This window comes from Carassius gibelio, chromosome B16 (assembly GCF_023724105.1).
Source record: "Carassius gibelio isolate Cgi1373 ecotype wild population from Czech Republic chromosome B16, carGib1.2-hapl.c, whole genome shotgun sequence".
NCBI classification, from domain to species: Eukaryota; Metazoa; Chordata; class Actinopteri; order Cypriniformes; family Cyprinidae; genus Carassius; species Carassius gibelio.
Window position 1 is genome coordinate 4,609,522 of NC_068411.1, and position 24,864 is coordinate 4,634,385.

General features: G+C 36.6%; 1 protein-coding gene across 2 annotated transcripts in view; it reads left to right on the forward strand.

Moving 5' to 3' along the window:
• The window catches only part of LOC127974532 (protein PTHB1), a 105,987-nt gene that overhangs the window by 39,171 nt on the left and 41,952 nt on the right, over positions 1-24,864 (forward strand). For both annotated transcript variants that reach the window (XM_052577876.1, XM_052577877.1), the window contains 5 exons: positions 845-940; positions 2,555-2,727; positions 3,450-3,602; positions 15,608-15,790; positions 21,922-22,147. In XM_052577876.1, the coding sequence (XP_052433836.1) occupies positions 845-940; positions 2,555-2,727; positions 3,450-3,602; positions 15,608-15,790; positions 21,922-22,147 (831 nt within the window). The remainder of the gene's footprint in view (positions 1-844; positions 941-2,554; positions 2,728-3,449; positions 3,603-15,607; positions 15,791-21,921; positions 22,148-24,864) is intronic.

A 24,864-nucleotide genomic window follows, 5' to 3' on the forward strand; every position in this document is an offset into this window, starting at 1 on the left:
AAAGGATTAGTTCAACCACAAATTAAAAATGGGGAAAAAAATGTTTAACACAATAATGTCTTTAAATTATGTTTGGAGGTCATTTCCCAGCTAAATTAACTTTATTAATTAATTGCCACGTAGTGTAATGAATTAATTAGATTATTTATAAATAATATATATTTATAGGAATTTAAATTAACATAAATTTGGTTAATTCTGAAAAAATATGTAATATAAGTATAAATTAAATTAATTCCTAGATTTTCATGTTACTGGTGAGTAGTGGAGTCAGTGTTCTGTTATCTGGGTGAGTGCTGTAGACGGGGCTTGGAAAAGCATTTTTCTGAGATAATGTGAGGCCTGAGCTTTGGTCAGATAAGGAACAATCCGCTGTGCTCCGGCGTCCTGCGTGCTGATAAGCGACTATCTCTGTCTGACATCCGTTCAGCCACTCTGCATGAGAATCAGAAGCCATCAGGAGGGACAGACAGACGGCAGCATGAGACAGAGACGGCAACATGCGCCTGTGTTCTTGGGGGAAAGGACACTAAAAACTATTTTTTGGGGGGATATGTACTACCACTAGCATTGTATTTTGAAAATCATTCAGTAATCCCAAAGAGCAAGAAGTTTTGGTAGCAAAAACTATTATTGAGCAAATTGGCAAACTTAAACGCCTCTGTTTGTCATTGTGTTCACATGCTCGACTGCAAAAACAAAATAGAAACCCTTGACATTTTTCACGGAGCATGCACACAAATACGAACAGAAGCATTTGAAAGCATCTCTGTAATACTGCAGAAAGGCTGGTTTGGTTCCATTTTACTGGTGCTTTTGACTTCACTATGCTTTTGGGTTTCAGATTTCTCTGAGAAGTTGGAAAATAATGAGAGCAGTGCTTTGGGCTTCCAACTCATCACAGGCTCGAGGGTCATTGTCCTTGCCTCCAAAACATCCCGTGAGTTCTCCCACACCAGCACACACATGCCCAACCTATGTCAATGACTTTCTGCCATTTTAAGGTTTCTGAAAAAAAATACCTTTTTAAACTCCTCCTACAGTGTTCATTAAATCTTTACCTAATTTTAATGGATAATCTTATCCAAAATGTGTGTAACAGATGTTCTCATATATTCAATGAAAAAAATTAATATAGAGTTTTAAAATGTTTGAAACGTTCATTTTATGACAGTAAACTTAAACTGACTTGAATGACCTAAATGGGTGGTTGATTGCGATTTCACTTTTTTAGCGTTAGTGTGTAATGTTGCTGTTTGAGCATAAAGAATATCTGCAAAGTTACGTTGCTGAAAGTTCACTTTTAAAATTATGGCAGTTCAATGTGTACAAATCCAGCTGGTAGGGACTACAACGAGCTACTTCCTGGGTTTGTGATGTCATAAACCCTGATAAACCCCGCCCCCATGAACATGCAACAAAGGGTGCGGGGACATCTTGCTCTGTTTTAGAGAAGAGGAAGAGTTATTGCCATGCCATCAAAACTAGGAGTGCACAAAAAATCTGTTGTAATGTGTGTGTTAATGAATTCCAATCAGTCGTAAATGGGACGCGCGTGCACGCTCACTCTCAATTACCATAAATTCCGCCTATTAAATCCGACTGACAACTATATATGAGCATCATATTATAACACCAAACAAAGGATTTCAACATGTCTTCTCAAAAGCGACTCAAAAAGAAACATTTCTCAGCTGCAGAAATTGAAGTTTTATTATCAGAAGTTCATTCAAAAGGCCACATTTTATTTTCAAGCGTACTAGTGGCGTATCAGGTCCTAAAAAAGGAAGTTTGGCAGCATATTACAGATCCTATTACTGGCTCTCATAATAAAAGTTAAAAGAAAAACCGTATGTAATTAATATAATATTTTTTTCAAAATGCTGTGTAAATATGTACCCGATTAAGGTGAATTAAAATGCAGCCGTATTAATGAGCAAAACGTTCAGACGTTAAACGCACTATTTACGCGTGGCTGGGAGCAGGTGTAGATTTATTTCGTACCAACTAACATTTGGAAAATACGAACGTTTTAATGAATCCGAAAATTTACGCCAAAACCACTTTACACGCGATTTACACAAAAAAACATATAGAGAAATCTCAGAAAGAAAATCCATCCTTTGTACATCATTGATATTTATTCAAAATATGTTGAAGAATGACAGTGTTGACTGAAAATTAGTTCAATCTACGTCGATATTTTAGAATCAGGTACAGTATTAGGTGAAAGAGCCATCATGTTTGTGTATTTCCACAACAAAAGGGTCAGTCAAATCCTGTAATGAAAGTTGTGCTGCCAGTGTGGCTCGACATCTTGCGCTCTCTCTACCTTTCTTCTGTCTGTCTTTTGTGAACACACATAAATGCACACTTTCACCCCCCCCCCCCCCTACACACACACACACGCTTCACTAACTCTCGCATCCATCATGTGTGGAAGCCCTGTGATCTGTTTCAGGTTGTCATGAGCTAATTACAGGTGCTGCAGACGGAAGGCTGATAGCACTGCTCTGTCTCTCTCTTTATGTGAGTGTGTGTTGACTCTCTGCAGAGCGTTACAGGATCCAGAGCGAGAGCTTTGAGGATATCTGGCTGGTAGCCAAGGAGCTGGTGCATCGTTTCGACCAGCACTTTGCCTCCCTTGGAGTCAAAGACTTTCAGAACAGCTTCACTGGACCAATTCCACTGCCTGAGTACTTTGAGACAGTGGACCACCACTTTGAGGTGTGCAGTTTCTCACATGGTCACACATATTTAAATCAGATTCTTGGCTCTCTATACATATGGAAGCATAAGCCCCTTTCACACTGCACGTTGGACCTGGAAAATCGCCAGAACATTGCTGGATTGCCTTCTGTTTGAATGCAAACTCGTCCCGGGATTGATTCCGGGATCGATCCCGGATTGGGGACCTACTGTAGTAACATTGTCAGGTTCAGTCCCAGAACAATCGCTGTGTGAACAAAATCCAGAACTAATGGCGTGTTGTAGTGAAGAAGCACGTTATTGTGCAACTCTTTTACCATGTGTTTTTGATGGCAGATCAATGTCTGTGACGTAAAAATATGTGCAAACTGTAATGAAGCAGGGATCAGATAGTTCCTCACTATCCGAGCTGAAGCTGAGAATGTTCTCCAGTTCAAAGGAACTTTAACGTGCCTAGTGTTTTTGACTCGTTGATTATACGTCACATCCTGATGTCACGTGTCATTACAGGACCTTTATGGGTTGTGTGTGAACGCATGCACATATTCCGGGTAATCACGGGCAGTGTGAAAAGGGCAAAATCTAGCGACTCGGGAACAACTGCCAGGACACATTACCCATGTGTTCTCCAGAATCGCAGTGTGAAAGGGGCTATATAGTGGCATCCTAAATAAGTTCTGCATGACATCAAAACTTAACCCTCTGAGTAATGTTTTCTGATTTTGTGGGAATATTTGTAGCTTCGTGTGAATGTGCAGAAGTATCAGGATTTGCTGTCAGAGAGAGCCGTCCAGTTCAGGGCCATCCAGCGCCGTCTGCTGACCCGCTTTAAAGACAAAACCCCAGGGCCACTTCAAAACCTGGACACACTGATGGAGGGAACCTACCGCCAAGTAAGCACAATTACGTAAAGACTTTCTAGAGATGAAAGGGATAGTTCACACAATAATAAAATAAATTGCTATTAATTTACTCACCCTCAGGCCATTCAAGATGTAGGTGCCTTTTTAAAAAAAAAAAAAGTAGAACAGAAAAGAAGATTGTTAGCTGCAACTGTGGTCTTGCAAGCAAGTCTGCAGCTGCTCGTTTTTGAGAATAAAAAAAAGCATATTAATGACATAATTTTCATTTTTGGGCGAACTAACCCTTTAACATGGGTGCATTAAAAATATGCAACGCATACGCACTGCAGACGGAGTATGTGTGAAACAGGCGTAAGGTTGTTTGCACCTTGTGCAATGTGGAATTAGTTTACAGCTTTTTCAAGCAGTTTGTGATGTATTTAGGAAACAGGAGATGAGCCCCTTTTCTAATGCACCACTTAGCTTGATAAACCCCTTCTCAAAGACTTACTGTTTGTCAATTTAATTTGGGTAACACACATATTCTGAATGCCTTTGACAGAATTCGAATGAGCCATTTTAATCTAGATTAATCTAGATTAACTTCAGTATCACAGTGAGATTAATCTATATTAAAAAAATTAATCTATGCCCACCACTAGTTATAATATTTCACCAATACCAAATGGTATGGTATGGTATGGTATGATACCAAATTCATTTTCAACAATAGTGTACGTTCTGTGCCATTAGATTTGTTTCTGACTGATATTTAGAACAAGGCACTGAATGTCTGTTACCAGGTTCAGCATTGCACGGTTGCTTTGAAAATGTTCAGGATTCAGAGATGAATACACTGTGGAGTTGTTGACATGCTTTTCTGATGACATGTTCTTTGTTACACGTCATGTTCATGTCACTCATAGAAAGTAGATGCGTCTCCATCATAACACATTAACAGACTGTGGGTTGTCATCTGCCATTTGTCTGATGCTCTGGATGCTTGTGGGCAGATAAGATTTCACTTGCTCATTCCTTCTTAACCCCACTCTCATTCCTATGATCATTTATTTGTGGGGATAAATCTCTTTACTTCTAAATCCGGGATCAACAAGAATTCTCGAGGAAAAGAGTACCGACCGTCTGTGTTTCCCACAAATATTTTTCCTCGGAAGAGAGCTTTAAAAAGGCTACTGTGTGTGTGTGCGTTTCACTGTGAGCTGTGTGGCTCCCTGTAATTAGCAGTTGAAAGGTGAAGGTGGCTGGCCAGTGAATGACAGCTCACTGCGGGGCCCCTGCTCTCATAATGGAGGCCTCTCTCCAACAGCCTTGATTTATTTGAGCCCAAATGGAGTGCTAAACAGGGCTAAATGCTGCTCAACACTGATCCTCCTGTCTACATGAGCTCTGCCATTAATGGCCAATGGTCTGAGATCTGGAGGCATGTGCTTCCATGTACATGTGTCTGTTTGATGCCAGGTTCAAAAGGGACTCTCAGGTACTGCTTCTGTTTGTGTAACCTATGAAAGGCCTTAGGGAGTTCCTGTTTTTCTTCTCCTGCTCTTTTCCTTTTTTCCTCTCTTCATCAGCACATATACACCTCATTCATAGTCAAGGGCACAGGCACAAAGAAACATTGATGGAGGCTGCTCAGATTTGATCTGATTTCCAAGGGTTCGAAGCTCAAATCGTGGTGTGACTCCCAAAACATATCATAATCATGCAAATAAAAATTCTGGATTTATTTATTTTTTTGTTTTATCAAATTCAGTACAAAAATGTGTTTGAAGTCTAAGGCCCACTAAGAAGGATAACGGTGACTAAATTAGTATTCCAAAGCAACACAAGTATCAATCTGTTTATTACAAGCATGTGCTGCAGGTACAATATATCATCTGATGCTTTAAATCCTCAAGCTCAATGTTTTTATAGTTCAACAGCTGGAAAAATAATAGTTCTGAAATTGAATCAACCGATATTGTTACACTGTTACAATATTATTATAGTTGTTGTGTAGACATCCCTGTTGTATTAGAATTAGAGCATTTATTATTATAGTTATCATCCTTGGTGTAAACAGCTGATCATTTTTGGGTGGAAGTCTGTATACAGGGCCACAAATGCAGTCCCATAGGGAGCGATAGAGTTATCATCAAATGTCTGTATATTTACACCAGATTTGTTGTTATTCAGGTTGCTAGCCATAACAGGCTGAGCAGTGTGAGTTTGTATTATTTTGTGTAAAACACTAGATGTAAATACAGTTTTTGACAAGTTAATACATTAAAGAAACAATGCCTGAATAAGAAAATACTGTGCAGGAAATGCTTGATGTTAAAAAGAGTTCTTAATCTGCAGCAATCTGCGTTTATAAGATTTGGTCATATCACCCAGCCCCATATAACTTTAAAAGAAACTGCTCGGACTTTATAGTAATTGACCTGACTGAATAAGCTGCTAATCGGACAAGACAGTTGTGCTAATAATTGTTATAGCACCCCTTGTGGCACGGCTGAGAATGTGCTGCACACTTTTGAATTGTGTTCTGACAAATGTACAAACGATACAGTGTGTGAAATCAAGTTTGCATAGCTACTAGTGCAGTCTGACATAGAACATTCAAGCCTTGCATAATATTTGTAAAAGGTTTAAGAATTAAGCAGTCTACAAAAAGTCAAGTGTAGTTCAGGTTGTCTTCAGAAGACTTTCCTTTAAAGGTTTGACACCACACACACAGATGTTTTTCATCTCAGGTGTTTGCCCAAAGGCAGCCAATCTCAGTGGGGGAGCTACTGAAAATACATACAGGTGCATTCTCATTTGTGTTTCATTCTGCATGTGAGCGTTTGATCGTTAGCTATTAATTACATTGATTCAGAGGTGGACAGTACTTTTACCCCATATTTCTCATATTTATACCCTCTTCATGTTGGGGAACTTTTACATTATTAATTTTGAAGCATACTTTTTACTGCTCGACAAGCTACAAAATAAACAATAATGAGGTTTGAGACATGAGTAAATTTGTCTTTCAGTCTCAGCTCAAATGAGGCAGAAATGAAATGAACAGCATTACATGAGCAGGAGCGTGATATGGCTCTGTATTCCATTTGTTCATGTGTGAAAATGTCTTATGGGGCTAAAGTGTTGAGTAATATACATAAAATAGACATAATGGATAACAAAACAGCACGTTTGTGTGGTATACTTGAAAACATAGGGGAGGGATTTAGGCTGTACACTTAATTTGCATTTTATTTTTTAGATGGTTGCACATATTTTGATAATCCACTTCAGACGTTTTACTAACTATAAGTAACTTTGCAACTACATGTCAACTAACTCTCATTAGAGTATAAGGTAAGGGTTAGTGGAATAAAGGTGCGGTCACACTAGCCTTTGAACGTGCAAAATTATTTAGGACGCCACTGCAGATATGGGCGGGAGCAAGATATAACGGTTTCCCTTCAGTTATCACAACATGGATTAATCTGTGCATGTACTGTGTCTTTTGCGACGGCGTCAAAAGCTTCTTATTATATTGTACTCTCTCTCTCTCTCTATAAATATATACACACTTAACAATAAAAAATGATAGAACGTGTCCTCATTCAAATGTACCATCTGTTCCTGTTTCCATTGACACTGCGAACCATGCGGCTTCTTTTTTTTATTATCTTTTAAATATGTATTATATAAAACAGGATGCTGCGCTACGGCTAAAATTAGCACTTCCTGAATTTTTTTATTTCTGTACAGAGAGGTCACGCAGTGACGTATCGATCATCTATTGGTCACACGACTTCACGTGATGCCAATTCGCAGGTCAGAGTTCACCAAACTTGAACTTTCGAACGCAGCAAAATGCGAAAATTTTCGCATGAGCCTGAGTTTCCAATCTGACGCATTCGCATGTGTATGAATGGAAGTCAGTGGAACTAAAAGTGCAGTGTGACCGCCCCTTAAGTTGACATGCTCTTGCTAAGTTACATGAAGTAAGGAGAAAAGCTGTTGGGTGACCATCAAAATAAAGTGATACAGTACTACACATTAACATTCAGTTACTGATAGGTAGTAAAATGTCTAAAGTGGATTAGCAAAATAAAATGTTACCGAGATTGCTTTGTTTACATATTATAAATGCTTGTGTTGTTTCTGGTTGTGCTGTGCTGTGCTGTCTTTGATTCTGTGACCTTAGCCTTTTTCCAAGCATTTCTATGTGTACCCAGTGTGGACGTAACTTTATCTGGTAAGAGCTTTATTGACACCAACAGTTTGACTCACAAAGAAAATTCTAATGGAGAAGTGATAACATTATAGGGGCCAGGAGAGTTCAGCAGGTGGATGCAGACATAACCAGACAGGGTCAAGGTAGAATTGTGGTCAGACAGAGCAGAGATCGTAGTAACACAAATGATAATCTGAGTAAGTGAGAAAGGCGGGAATTAGAGTCAGGGTAGGTCAAAGCCAGGGGCCAGTATGCACTCTTAAAAATAAAGTTGTTTCACTAGGTCTAAATGGTTCCATTAAGAACCTTGAACATCTGAAGAACTTTTCTGTTTCACAAAAGGTTCTTTGTGGTGAAAGAAGCTTCTTAAGATTATTAAAAGAAAAGAAAGAGATGGTTCTTTTAAAGAACCTTTTGACCGAATGGTTATTTGTGGAACCAAAAATGGTTCTTCAATGGCATCGCTGCGAAGAACCTTTTAAGCTTCTTTAGTTTTAAGAATGTGGCCTGGCAGACAAGGCGGATTGATTCAGAAAGGAGCTGACTTGAAGCCCAGCTGAGTGGGCTAAGTAAAAGGAACTGGCAGAAACCAGAAAACCAACAAGAACAAGACTGATTCTCAGGACAAAACGGGGGAATAGGGTGAAATGGTGCAAGCACGAAGACAAACAACAATCTGGCACAAGACAGAAGGGCAATAAATAGAGCAAACCGCTAAAGTGAGGGGAAGAACAGGTGTTGAAGATTGTGCTGATAAGCTGCTGCCTTTAAAGTCTGCACGAAATGAAAATACACTGCATTTTTATTTAGTTTATTTTACTCTCACATATTAGCTCAGTGTGAAATGTATACTCTTGACTGTGTGGGAGGCGTTCAGTAGGACCACCTGTAGCCTTTGGCACACAGTCAGTCATGACAGCTGCTTGGGATTTTGGTTTTATTCACCATTAAGCAAGGCTCCGGTTTGGGTCGAAGCAGTTAGCAGAAGACTTGAGTGCCTGCCAGATTTTCAGTCCTCTAACAGGAGGTGCTGGCAAAGCAGAGCAGGCATTTATGCACCTCAGTTTTTTCAGTGGACTCTGTACTTTCACATTGTGTCTCAGGAAGTGCACTTGCATCTGGCAAGGTGCCAGTATAAATGTATTTCTGTGTTGTCAGGGTGACTTGGGGAAATTACTTTTTACTTAAATTGTTTGTGGGAGTTACTGTGGATAATAGTGAACAACATCTAGTTTACTGTTGCTTCGAGTTCATTGGTATCACTGATCAATTGTCCTGCCTGCACAATTTATTTTATCTTCTGATACACCTAAGCCAGTAAAAGCCAGTGAATCAGGGGCGGATGTTCAGCTTGTCAGACCTTTTAATTTAAATATGGCTGCTTCTAAACTTCTGTAAGGGTCTGAAGTGGACATTAGTCAATAGCTGGGTTTCCATCAACCTGCTTATATGCTTTTATTTTATTGAATATCGCATAAGAATTGAATGATTTCGAATAAAAATGCCTTTATTGGCTTCCTTGAGGTGCTTTTTGACTTGTGTGAAAAAGGGTTAATTGGAATAATGGGGGATGGAAATGCATTTTGTGAATAAATTCCTCCAAGCACATCAGAAAAGTAATATGACTGCGCTATGGGATGGTAAATCCTGACTAACCTGCGGAACGATTTCATTCCGCAGCATCTTAAATTTTATTATGGTGATTCGGAAATGCCAGAGCAAAGTTTGTCATCAAAGTATTTCTGTATAATTGCCTCTGTTTTGTGTTTATTTTGTAATTAAAGTTTCGTTTTGATTGTCCGCCGGTTCCCGCCTCCTCCTTCCCGTAGTTATGGAGTTTTTATTATTACAGATGTCTACTCAAAACAAACGACCATCAAATTACTTTCATAAAAACCAAAAATATTAAGTTAATGTGCTCCTGATCTTAAACTTAAAAGTAGAAGATAGCAGAATTCTTCAGGCTGAATCTAATCCCAAAATCAGAAGCTTTCTACAACATACGTGACCCCATTGTCTTTGGCTACTGTTGATTCTGACTTAAAAGCTTGTGTTATCTCACCTCCAAGCAGTTGTTTGACTTCTTTGAGCCAAGAAAAAAGGAAAAAAAAGAAAAGCAAATGCACAGTGTACAGAGGACACAAACAAACAATTTATCTTCATCTCTGCACAAAGCCAAACCTTTATGGGAACAATTGATTTATCTTTCACTTTCTATTTGCTGCTTGTATGTGACAGAGTTAAGACATAGAATAAGAATTATTTGTGCATTCTTTGATGCACTGAATCTGGATGTAGGATAAAATATAATTTGAGAGTATAGGTAACATATTTGCATATTTTAAAAGTCAAATGTGGTCTCTATGACAGGTGGTTGGAAGGAATAGGCAGAAAAAAATTTGTCTTGGGAATTAATCATGAATCAAATAAAATTAGACTAGATAAGATGTATTAGCAAATTAAATAGGTTCATTTTGATTTCATATTGACTTGGTTTCTTTTAAACACACACACACACAGACATACATATAGAATCTGATCATCAAAAAAATAATAATAATCTGAGAACAGCTTATACAACAGCAAATTGCACTGGTCTTCAAGATGAAACAGTATTAAACATATTGGGCCATTATAGCAACCCAGCATTGGGTAAAAAATAAAATAAAATAAAAATTACAGATAAAAAGTGCTTGTTTTTATTTTTATGTTTTACCCAGCTGGGTTGGTTTATTGTTTGCCACAATGATTGTTGATATATAAATAATGTGAACAAAGTACTAATGTGGAGACTTATTACTTTTTCTGGATTGACTGGCTGTAACTTCCAAACACATTGACTAGTCTTGAGGTATATATGACTGATGTACCAGCATTATAATCTCTAGCTATTTGACTTGAGAACTCGTTGCCCCAAGTTGCATTGAAAACTTAAACATATTGTCTTCACAGTCATAATTCTTTTAGCACTGATGAAAGCAAATATCTATACATTTTATGCAACTAATCTTTGCAGCTGCATTTTTATTTGTTATTGTAATTGTAAAGTATTGCAATAACAGTAATGTTTTCATGAAGTCTCTTGATTCAGCTCCAGTGTTTCCATTATTTCGTCCACAGCCTGCATATAGTTCATCTTTCTCCTGGTTTTATATTCGTGAGTATAAATGACAGGTTGTCATTACTTCAGGGGGGTCAGTGTATGGAGGTGGGCTGGTTTCTGCCTGGGAGGTGAGGTTTAACTGTTGATTATAGACTGTTGGATTGTGTCTGCTGAAATGACTAGAGAAAGCTCGCAATAATTAAAGGGCTGTTTGTAGACTCATGGCTTCTATATATGGAACCGCGAGTAACCTAGCCATGAATACACAAACAACCGTGCCATCTATCCCTGAAATCTTGCCCAAATGTTGGTCTTCTTTCTTCAATTGCTTGATAGAAGTTGAATAAGTTGAAGTACCTAATTCTAAATTTTATTGTTAAGGTTTTAATGTCACTTCCTTTTAACTACATACTCCGTTATGTGGTGGCAGGTTTTTTATGGCATTAAGACCAGTCAAGATCTCCTTTATCTGTTTTGGTATGAACCAAACATCATAGATGTTGCATGGCTGTGTGTGTACCAATCTATCTGCCTAAAACAAGTGAAAAAAACAACTATAAAAGGCATTGTATTTTTGTACAATAAGGGTCAAAAATCACACTGCAAGCCTGTCATGTTGTGCTGGAATGTGAAGGGTCCCAAAGCAGAGCCCTGGGGTACTCAAGAACTCATTAATTCAAACCATGAAAATGTGTTGTTTTCCGCTCGCACAGCATTAATGTTTTATTTATTTATTTTACCTTTAATTCCTTTTCACACACATTTAAATTACAAAATTATAGCTCAGCATTATAACTTATCTATCTATCTATCTATCTGTCTATCTGTCTATCTATCTATATATATATATATATATATATATATATATATATATATATATATATATATATATATATATATATATATATATATATATATATATATATGTTGTGACCTCAAATAATAGTGCATAATTTGTAACTAGCTTCATTTGTAAGCATAGGTTGCTGATGTGGGAAACTCGCTTGGTAGCTCACCTGGTACAATGTTGCACCTGAGTTCTTTGAAACAAAAGTCAAGCTAAAAGAGTTCAAAGACTCGTAGAAGCTGGCTCAAATGTGGAAAATGTATTTTTATCTCACCTTTGCTTTTTTTTAACACTATTGGTTAGGATTCAAGTAGGGTTTAGTGTAGGTGGTACTTTATATTCCACATGCATTAGATTTTTCAGTTTACAAAATACCTCAATCCATACATCAACAAATATTAAAGAATTTCCAGATTTATGTTTATCTGTTTCACAAAAAAAAAAAAAAAAAGGAGAATTGTTTTGCACCACTTGACCATTTCACTTTGAAGGTGTTGCAAAATGTGCAAGAAGCAACATTTGTCTGTTTTAATTAATTGAAATGTATTGTGTTTCAAATTGAATATGCAACTCATAAAGTGTTTTGAGCGGTTCGGTTCCCAATAAACAATTTCCAGCTGCCCTGAGTTTGAATAGCTTATTAAGTGCACATTTGAGACATTTTTGTGGACCGAAAGTTACAGCATTACAATGGGAAATGTATTAAAACCGTTTTTATCAGCTAGGCTAAGATTTCTTCCATTTCCTGACTAAAAGCTGTCTGGTTTATTCTTTACTAAATGGAAGTGTGGAGCATTCTACAGGAAGTCTCTCTCACGGCAGTGGTTTCACCCATGAAGAAGTGAGGGAAAATGTGGATAATGAACAATTTTCTCAGGAAGACAGAACACAAGAGACCATAGAGTGGCATATTTATCAGATCTGAGCCAGCTGATAAGTCATCTTAGTTGTCTCTATGGGTTGCCAGATACTATCATACCTTAGTCTTACTTAACTCTCTTCAGTGGACAAGTTTATAAACAAGAATTGTCTTTGCCAGCATGTCTTTATCCATCTCAATGCAATCTCTGCGCCATGACTAAAAACAACAATGGTAACTGTCTAGGATCGCTTGCTGGTACAGATGCATATCTCATTTTCATCAACCTCCCATATTTCCTTCCACACAGGAGCCATTCTTACACACACACACACACACACATTCAGTAACCAGCTATAGCATATTTTGGTTTAGTTTTAATATTAAAATTTTTGATTGTTTCATTTTGTTAAAAAGAAAAAAAAAATTCTAAGTAAAATTTAGTTTTATACCTACTTTTGGTTAATTATTTATGTTTGGTCATTCATTGGTATAAATGTGTTCAAATACACAGTGTCTTCATTGTGAAAATTTTAGATATGGCAGGTTGTTTATCGAAAAAAAAAATGGCTTCATGATTTTCAACATTGATATTAAGAAAAAAATTATTGAGAAGCAAATAAGCATATAAGATTTCTGAAGGATTATGTGACACTGAAGACTGGAATAATGGCAGCTGAAAATTCAGATTTGCCATCACAGATATAAAATATATACAATTTTTATTATATATTAGTTATAATAAAATTGTTGTAATATTTCATTATTAATTCATTGTGTTTAGAGTTTGAAATATAAATTCAAGTCTCAGTGATTCAATTCATGTCAGCTGTTGGTGTGTGTCATTTGCATAAAATCCCACTATATTAATGACAAAAGTCATATATTTCCCAATTTGTCATGAAAATAATGCCACTGTGCAAATTTTTTTTTTAATTTAATCTTGAAAAGTAGAATTTTAGATATTTGGATATTTACACTTTAAATCAGCAGTATTCATGGCATAATAATGTTTATGTTATGCTAATAATGTAAATATTCATCACATGCAAAATAATGACATTCTTAAGATTGCACCCGTGGAAAATTATGCTAAAGGATCGCACTTCCATTCAAACAGAGAGGCACTTGCCCTTTGAGATGTTAGAGACAACTTTAAAAAAAAAAAACATTCAAAAAATCTTTCTTTGAAAATTAATTATGCATGATTGTGGTTTTTCATTATAGTGTCAGTAATTATAAATCTAAATTTGGTAGCACCAGATGATTTACATCCAAAGGAAAAGGCATTGTGCTCTTTAAAAAAAAAAAAAAAATTTGTATCCTCCTTTTGTCATATCTTGTCCTGCCCAGGACACCAAAGTGGCTTTCGCTAGTGGCCTCTCAAAGCTGCACGATGCCCCTCATCTTCACCACTATCAGACAAATGGGCTCCATGGCTCCAGACCATGTTGCTGATGCTTTTTCAATAAATGTATTTTATTTTGGAACTCAAGTTTGATAATGACAGATTCAGTAGTCAAGTGCTGTATTTCAACAGCTCTGGTTCTTCTGAAGGTGTGAAAAAGACCACTGACTACTGACATCCCACGAAGAACTTATTTAAATTCTTTTTATTCTGACCGCACAGATATTTCTGTCTCTCCGTTTTTGGCTGCATCCCTCAGGGAATAAAGTATTTTCTTGCTTGTCTTTGGCATTGGCTGAGGTTTGTTTTAGGCTTGAAATGTTGTATTTCAAAATGGTTTGGGGTATTTTTAGAGTATATAATTTTCGTAGAATGTGTCCATGGGTAAGTGGTGACCACACTGATGGGTCTAACAGTCTGCAAGCTGTTTCATGTCTGTTCTTTTCTAACCAACAGCAAATTTTAGCTCTTCAAGATAGTGGTTTCTAATCTAACTCATCTTAAGTGATACTTAACATTGTACATAATGAAAACCCACTTCCTGTTTCTAAATTTGTTCAATTTCTGATTTTAATAAGGTTCCTAAATAAAAAGAGAAGGAAGTTTATATTATTGTCTTCCTGAGGCATATAGTGTGCCTAAATACATTCAGCCAAAACTCAGTTTTTGAATACACTGTTCTCCACTGAGCAAGTTCAAGATCTGCCTTACATCTTTTCTCAAGGGTGTTTTACCTATTCTGGACTTTCTCTTCTTTGTGTAGCTCTTAAATGTGCTTTTGTTTTTGCTCAGCTGGCATCAATCAACTCTTGTACTCTCACTCACAAAAGCTCCTTCACTGAAGGTCTATTTATATTGGCTGCTGAGACTTTTTTATCAATACACACTGATCTTTAATAGCAGATGTCTCTCTCAGACACTGTTTCAGTGTGTTTTTATGCTCTGTGGTTTCAGATCGACTCTACAGGTGTGGTGTGCTCTCAAAGAGCATAACTTTATCAGGCATGTATGATGGGCTATTTTTTATGTTTATGTTTTTTTGCTAACTTTCTTCCAACAGCCTCTCATGTCCCACTTTTCATTCAACTGTTTTGTTTTTACTAATGGTTAATTCTACCCCCAATCAAGACTTGCTTAATTTGCTCATGATGAGACCGCTTAGGGTGAATTTTACAGACTATATCCAGGACATATTTAGCTCCGCAATCTTTTTTTTTTTTCATTAAGACATTATGCATTATGACAACATTTTTGCATATTCTCATTCTCGTGACTTCTAAATAGTGCTCAATACTGCTACAATAATGATAATCTAATGAGAATTACCTCTGAGAATAAAGGCAATTTCAAAGTAAATTTTGCAAACTCTTTTTTTTTTTTATTAAAGATAGGAAATGGAGCATCGTGTACATACTCTAATTGTCATCAAAATAATACAGCAATGTATCTTAAAAGCCCTAAAAATAAGATTAATTTTATTTTTGCTAAATATATTTTTTATATATAGTTTTTTTTTTGTAAGATGTTAATCCTGAAGTTTGTAAAATTAGGACATCTGTGCAGTTATTTTGAGACCCTCTCTTTCTGTCTGTCTGTCTGTCTCTGTGTCAGGTTATAGCATTAGCAGATGCAGCAGAAGACAACCGGGAGCGTTTGATCCAAGCTTTTACACGTTTGCAGAGCGCCACTCACCTCCTCATCCTGCTGTTGTCACTGTGGCAAGGGCTCAGCTCAGAGCAGACTGCCATCCTGGAGGCCACACTCCTACCGCTGCTGCAGGACACACCACAGCTTGTGAGAGAACACACACACACACACACACTAGCCTTTGACATTAGACACCCCTTTGAATTAGCAGCCTGTGTCTGGCTGACCTGGAGAATCTGTCTCCAGGTGTTAGGTGACATGGGTGTTGAAGCACAAAAACCTGTAATACAAATGTGTCACATAAACACACAGTGAGCAATACTGTGACCCCATTACACATTTTACTCTACACAATTTTCTCCAACTTCGTTCCCCTCTGTGTTTTTAAGTTTCTAACATTTGAATACATTTAATTGAATTTGTTAATTTAAATACAATAAAATAACATTTTGAAACTTAAATACAATAAAATATAACTATTAGAATAAAAACTACTGCCAAAAATTTTTTTATGCATGTATATATATATATATATATATATATATATATATATATATATATATATATATATATAGAGAGAGAGAGAGAGAGAGAGAGAGAGAGAGAGAGAGAGAGAGAGAGAGAACCATACATGAATGTGCACAAATACATGAGTGTCACCCTGATGGAGCCAGGCTTGACTCAGCCCTGCTTAAAGCTTGTTTCTTTCAAGCAAAATTGTCTCTCTCAGCCAGTGGAATTCCTTCAGTGCTTTATCTTTCTTTCAAAGGCTCCAGTAATGTAGGATGTGTCTTCTGATATGGTGAAGACAGACTCCAGTAGCATTGCGTTGTTTGTGATATCAGAATATTTGTAAATGAATCCGTGCTGTGGACATACGTGATAGAAAAGATGTGCTAGTACTGTTTTATTTTTTAACTTGAGTCCACACCACTTTTAGTTATTGATATTGAAAGTTACTGATAGCTTGTAATAGCACATAAATCAGATAAGCACCTCTATCTATCTGTCATGCTTCATAATTTTATTTATATATGTAACACACCCACACACATACGCGCACACACACAATTTAGTTTTACACCAGACAATAAGGGATTGATATATAAATGTTGCTACACACATAATAGAAAGTGTTAAAAAAGTTAAACTGTGTTATGTGCACAGTCCACACACTGCAGTGCATTCACACTCTTTTATAAAAGTGATGAGGTTAACAGTGCTTTCAATTTACAAACATTTCAAATATGCTACTATATATATTACAACAATATTTGAGAGAAATTTTATGTACATAGAAAAAGTCTTAGATCTTTGAGCGCAGCTCATGAAAAATAGGGGAGAGGGAACAAAAGTGTTGTGTTTATAATTTTTTGAGTGTGTGTGTATACATACATATATATATATATATATATATATATATATATATATATATATATATATAACTCACAATTGCAAAGGAATGCAGAAACGTTCAAAAGAGGTTGGGCCACTTTTCCTAAAACAGTTATAACTTTTCAGCAGAATGGAAAAACAGAGGAAAAACTAAACTGAATGACACGTAGCACGTTAGTAACTAGTACATCCCAGTAACTGAGCAGATTGTGAAATACTCAGATCGGCCAGTCTGGCACCAACAACCATACCACGCTCAAAATTGCTTAAATCAGCTTTCTTTCCCATCCTGACATTCACTTTGGAGTTCAAGAGATTGTCTTGACCAGAACCACACCCCTAAATGCATGTGATTGGTGGATTAGATAATTGCATTAATGAGAAATTAAACAAGTGTTCCTAATAATCCTTTTGGTGAGTGTACATCACATTTAGAAATAATTATAATTTCTATATTTTTATAAAAGCTCCCAAACAAAAAACATATAATTATATTTTTATGACATAGGCTACGTGGCGTTAAACTCTCGAGATGAGACTTATGACGGATGCAATATGTCACTAGATAAATGCATGATTGTGATACAGAATAAGAAGCTGATGTCTGATTTCTTCAAGTGGTCTCATTTACCATGTTTACTATGGTAACGTTAATGCCTAGCGTGTATAATCTTTTGTATCACTTAAAAATATTTCTGCCTTTTATGGTGATTATTATTCACATCGGATCAAGTTATTTGAAACACTCTCTGCTGACTGGAAGTGAGTTTTGAGCTCAACTTATTTAAAAAAGTTTTTAATGCTGGTGTTATAGCTCTTAGCTTTATGAAATGATCCATGGCGCTGACACTCTCCAGCACGGAGAAACTCCGCTTTTATTCATAACGCTACTCTAGCCCCAGCTGGCCCGCTTTGGCCCAAGGTTTTCGTCAGGTCAAAAACCCGGACAGTTGGCCCAGAGGAAGCACTGTCGAGGCACAATCAAGCACCAGAAGTGACAGTTAAAATGCGACTGGCCCTGGCACACACTAGCACGCCTGTTTTTGGCCCGACAGTGGAAACACGGCACAAGTTTCCTAGTTTTGCCTGGCCTTGCCTCAGTGTTTTGATCATGGACTGTTTCCTTGACTCTGATTGTTTTCTACCTGCATTTACCTTTGCCTGTTCTATGGATTACTCTTTTGCCATTGCCTTGGCTGTGATTGTTTCCCGATGTTTGACCCTGCCTGTTTCAACCACATTCTTCTAATAAAGCCTGCAATTGGATCCCCACTCCATTGTCACCTCCATTGTTACAGTTATCCACAATTTGAAAGGGCAGAGAACTCAAAAATGGAGCATCTAAACCATCTCCCAGAGGCATAAACACACTTTTCTCCCAGTTGACCAAGTGGCCAGAGAAGGAGCCAAAGATATTAAATATTTCCATTAGACATGGCATGGCAGTGGAAGGATCTTTAAAAAAAATAATATTAAGTCATCTGCATACATAGACAGCTTAACCTCAACTTTGCCACAAAGCATACCTCAGATATCAGAATGGATATGTAAATAAATAGCCTGGGGTTCTAAGGTTAGGCTAAACATCAACAGGCTTAAACAGCATACCTGTCGCATTCCCCACTGTAAATTAATAAAAGTGGACTGATCTGAATTTGTAAGAATTGACGAGCCAAATCGCTCTAACACAGACAACATATAGCTCCATTCAATTGGTTCAAAAAATGTTCTCCGCATTTAGGGAGAGGATTGCTGCTTTAGATTTTTTGGACTGATTATTATATAAAATGTTTAATAGGCACCGTGAATTACAAAAGAAGAACCTCCCTGGAATGAAACCCGTTTGGTCGGAATGAATTCGTGAGTCTCTATGTTTATTTAAACAAATAGTCAAAATCTTCGCAATCACCTTCTGATCACAATTAAAAAGACTTATTGGTCTATAATTCGTGGGCACAGTATTATCTTTTTTTTTTCTCAAAAGACACACATATGCTTCATATTAAGAATCAGAGAACTTGTCCAACAGAGTAGAGTGATTTAACATACGAAGTAGCAGAGGGGCCAATACAGAAGCATTTGTTTTGTAGAATTCCACTCTATACCCTTCTGGACCTGTAGCTTTCCCCTTAGCAAGGGAGTTCATTGTTTCTAAAACTTCGCAAAGACTAAATGGTTCCTCCTGATTCCTTTTTAGCACTATTTGGAAAATTTACTTTATGGAGAAAGCTATGTCCCACCTTACTCATCTCTGAACAATTCAAAGAATATAGCTGCCTGTAAAAATTCTGCAAAACGGTCATTAATCTCTGTAGGATGCGTTACCAAATCCAAAATTTGTTACAAAATTGAACCTTTGGTAAGGATAAACTTAATCTCAGCAAAACCGGGCTATGATCCAAAATTAAAATGTTATATTTTGAATGGACAATCCTTTGAATAAGTTCAATAAGTCAATAATGAAGTAGTCGATACAAGAGTAGGATTTGTGAACATGAGAAAAAAAAGAGTAATCCCGACCACTGGGGTTCAATAGCCTCCACACATCCACAAAATTCATGGATTTAATTAGACTGTTTAAAACAGATTTATTAGTGGAAAGAACTTAAGATGAAAAGCGGTCAAGATAAGAATCAAAATAGCAATTAAAATCCCCTGTGATTATAACCAGTGTTAATGGGTTAGCATGCACATACGCAAAAATGCTTAACATATTTAAACATTCTCATTACTCAGTAATCCATTATACTGGGTGTTAGTTTTTTCTAGAGTAACCTAGGCTATACTCCGTTCGATGGTGCGTTTGATGAAGTCACTACATAAAATGTATCTTGCAAAGTGAAATGCATGCAATTACCAAACAACAGGCCTAAACACATTCTTTCTATGAGGGTTGTGCTTCTTTAAATAAAATTATTTTATAAACCTGTTTACAAAAAGCACTTATTCGTGTGTACACAGAACAAAGTTTGAGTTACAAGTAATATCTGAGGGAGTGCAGAGCCACTATATATAATGGAGAGCAAAAACTGCCTCAAATGAACTATGAATACGTGAATAAAGTTATTAAAGCTGCAATCCATTTGTTATTGGTTAAAATGAACGAAGACTATGCATGGGATGGGCATCTATGGTTTAAAATAAATATTGTTTTTTAATGATCGGTACTATAATTATTATTTTTTATATAAATATATTCATTTATTTTTCTTGTTCTGTTTCTGTTCTGCACACAATTTTAATGATTTGGAGTCAGGGGAAGTAAAATTCATTTTAGTGTTTACATTGTTTTTTTTGTTTTTTTGTTTTTTTTCTAACATTCATTTTATTTAGAACTATTCAGTATTTAAAATATTTCTGAAAGTGATAGTAAAATGCGACTTACACACCAATACAACTTTTTTTTTTCTTTTTTTTTTTTTTTGTCTTACCTGGTGCAGCTTTCTGGAAAATGTGGTAAATTTAATTATATTATGCTGTAGTATTAAAAATTACATATAGAATGGGGACCATTTGCATCAATAAAACATTCATATTGTGTTCATTCCTCCTAATCACATTGAACTTTAGCCTTAAATACTGTTATAATTATGGGGGAGTCCAGCAGGTTTAAATGTAACTCTGATGGCACAATACTGTACAAGTATTGCTGCACACAATTGTGATATTTGAGTCGTGCACAAGAATTTGCTCATCCCATCCGATTTAAGACCTAGTTGCCCCAGTCTCTGCTTACTCTACATACAAAAAATAGCTTGAATCAGCCTAACCACCCATCATGCCACTGTTCCCAACATTTTTTATGACAAAGCTACGCCACTGCACATAGCAACCAATGCCTTAGCAACTAACCATAACATTTTGGCAACCACATAGCAATGCCCTGGCATCCACAACATCCCTGTATTCTGTGCCATCAAGCAACACTGCCATCAGCTGTACAGTCACATATAGAAATATTCTTATATCTGGAGAGAGTCTGCTACTCAGGAACGTTAACGATATTTGGATCTCTAAACTCTCTGTAGATAATTCATAGAGAGTGTGATTCAGTATGCCAAAACATACAAGACTCATGTGTCTTGAGTGTCTTTTATTACTCAGGCTGGTGTAATCTGCTAATTTCCTCCATTGGAGACTTTTATCTGATTTATCAATGTCTTCCTCTTTCTGTCTCTCTGTTTCTTCTTTATCCTTTGTAGTCAGTGAAGGGCTCGCCCCTGTCATCAGCGTAACAAGGCTGATTACCTGCTATTAGATCTCATTAAAGGCTGTCTGTATGGCGACACAGTCGTCCCACATTCCACCTGCCTGTCAACACCCCAGCCCATCTCTCAGCCTCTCTAGCCTGCCTGACGGCAAAAGGGTGGGCGGGAGATGCTGCAGGCCAGACTTAAAGACGCACACGCAAATAAAAAACTCTGTTCACAGGGAGTAACTTTCCATTCATGAGGCATGTGGCAAAATGCACTTCACAACCCATGCAACAACAAAAAAAGAAAAAAGCATATACTCAAACAGAAATTCCATTTAAATGTTTATGGCTTGTTTGTATGTAGATAGAGTTTTAGATGTGGCTAGAAAAATAAAGTGTATAGTAGGGAGTGTTTGTGGCTAATTCAGTAAAAACTTCAGATGATTGCAAACAAAGGATTAGAAAGTATTTAAAATAAATAAGACAATATACTAAGGTAAATATAAATGAATAAAAATGAATTTTAAACATTTCTTGTTGCTTTGTACTCTAGCCAATAGTGTGAATTGTGAAAATCATAAACTTCACATCAACCACAACACAAAACTCTCAAGCAGGAACTTTGTTTATTCACTTTCAACTGGTGAATTCTTATATTTGCACGGCTCAGTTTGTATATGTTTTTCAGGGCTGGGAGGAAAGCGTGGATGCAGCCGTCTCCCACCTCTTAAAAACGTGTCTGTCACGCAGCCCCAAAGATCAGGCCATCAGCTTGAGCACCGGCCCATTAACCATCCCAAAAGACACATCACGCCTGAAGAAACACATCACGCTGCTCTGTGACCGCTTGGGCAAGGGTGGCCGTCTCTCTCTCAGCTCAGAAGCCAATGTCCCTACAACCGTCATGATGCCAGGTCAGAAATATCTTACTTTGGAAACATTCATGCATAGAGGGGTCATTTTGGGGGCTTTGTTGTAAAACTTAAACCATTATGTTTAAAAGTAATAGAGCAGAAGCTAATGGCATTATTTATAGCCCAATATAGAACCTTGGGGTACTCCATAGGGGATGCACACAGAGATAAAAGAAGAGTTCCCACTATTTAGCACCCATAGTTCTATATTTAAGACCACTTTAAAGCTTTGCTACTCATGCCATACCAAGGTATTAATAATACGTCCTATGTTGCAGCCGTACAGCTTGCCCTCTGACTCCCACAATTTTTGGATAACCGCTTTGATAAATAAGATTTTAACAAGGTTACAGCTCCCGATATGAAGATGTTAACAAGCTTTCATTCATCTTGTATGATAAATTACATTTGTATTATAAAAGAGCTGTCTGAATTATTATTATTATTCTATGGTGATTAACCAACTTTGATGTGTTTTTTATTTAAAAAAAAAAAAAAAAAAAATTATAATAATCAGCATATTCAAAATACTTTTTTTAATGTAACAGCTCACACTTTTATGTGCACACTCACATTCAGAGCTGCTGGATTGTGTGAATGTACTTAAGTTTATGTAGCTAAAAGACTCTCCAGATGTCCAGAACAAAATCTGAAGATTGGATAAAGACAAGTTTAAAATTACGGTTTCATTCTGTTGACATTAGAATCAACATCTTTTTTTCTTTTTCTTTTTTTTTTTTACAAAGGAGATATTGGATATCTCTTTTTGTATCACTCCTTAAATTAACAAATATTATCAACAGTCAATTTCACCATATAATAATAAAATAAACTCTTATATAATTCAGATTAATGATATATGAACAAACCTTCAGAATATATATTGGAACAAAACAGGACATTCTTGTGTACGTGGGTTCTACTGAAGTGGAGATTTCTGGCTCGGTGCATGAGAAAAACTCATTCAGAGCAAGCTGCCTTTAAAAAACATGTATTTTAATTGAAAACGACAGACACAAATTAATAATGTGTATTTAAATAATCAATTAATGTGTATTCTGGATGTTCTCCTTTCACTAGCCTGAAAGAAGTCATGCTATGGAAGCATAAAAAAAAAAAAAAACTTGACCAGTGCTGTGAAAAACAGCCTTTTACCAAAGTGTAAAAATGTAAAGTTCTTGTTTTGTCTTTCATTTTGGTAGTAAACTAAATATGAAGACTTCTAATGTTACTTAAATGCTATTGTAGTGAAATGCAGGGGCGATAAGGTTAGAAAGAATAGAACTTTACTTCAGAGGACACATAAAACGCCAGAGATCTCTGAGGAATGTGTGAATGATTAACTCGATGGGTTCTGTTATCAGACGCCTGTCCTCCCTGAAGTCTCAGACTGTCTCTCGCTCTCTCTCTCTCTGTTGTTTGGACACTGGGTGTGTAGATATTATCCTCCCCTCATATGGCAGAATGTCTGAGCACACAGCGTTTGGTCAGTTGCCAGTCGTGTGGAGGAGAATGAGTGACTAATCTCAGAGAATCCTGTTTAAATTGCTTTTGTCTGATGGAATATGGCTGCAGGACGCGTCGCTCCATTCCTTCAAGTTTAAAGTCAAGCTCTTGATACTCTCTCATACACACACTTGTGACCTGGCTGTTTTATCTGTCTGATTTGTGTCTTCCTGTCTGCCTTCTCCTCTGTGAGTCCCTCACCTGACCTTGTGTTGAAGTGATGACATCACACAGAAGGATTGCCCCACTCCCTGAGCACCTGCCTCTGAGCTAATGCATCAGCATTCGTAATTTTCATATCAGAGAGACCTTGTGTTTTTGTTTCATTGTTCTGTCTTTCTGTATTTGAGGTCTTCTTTTGAATGAACCACTGGAGGTCACGGTTCGTTCATGGAGGAGTCCGTGTTTGGCTCACTTGTTAAAGTCAAGCCATATTTTAAGGAAGGTTTATGGAATTTTTTTTTTTTCTTGACAAAATTAAAATGATAAATCAAATACTAGTAACACTTTATTTTAAGGTGTCCTTGTTACACATATTACATGTACTTACTATTATAATAACAATAAATGAAGCATAATTACATGCAAATAACCCTAAGCCAAACCCTATCTATATAGTAAGTACATTCAGGTAATTAATATTACTCAGTCCTTAAATGTATAATAACACTGTAACAAGGGCACCTTAAAATAAAGTGTAAACCAAAACCTCAAATTAAATACAGTTTGTGTTTTTGATATTTCATTTTGTTATCACTTCATTATACTCGTCCCTTAATTAAAACTGTATTTATAGGTTCAAATGATAATTTACACATTTTTAGCCATGCATCAATCAATAGCTATGAGCAGATCTTATGGGCAGACCAGCCAGTGCAATGGAGCAACAAATCATTAAGGCATGTTTAATAAGCGTTATTATAAACCTATTCATTGTAATGATTTTGTATCTCATATTGTACTTGCATCTCGTCTAATTGGTTGATTGAAATATTCCAGGCACATCAATCGCTAACGTTCTGTAAATATAATCCCTGGTAAAAATTCAAATTGATTTATATTTACTGCAATTCACTCAAAGATTTCAGCTGATTTCTTTTCTAAAGCAGTGACCAGCTGTAAATGCTGTTAATGTGAAGTGGAAACATCTAGAAGAAACAACATACGTAGTTGTTGATAGGAGGTGCTGAACTGCTGAGTGTTGCGGAAAG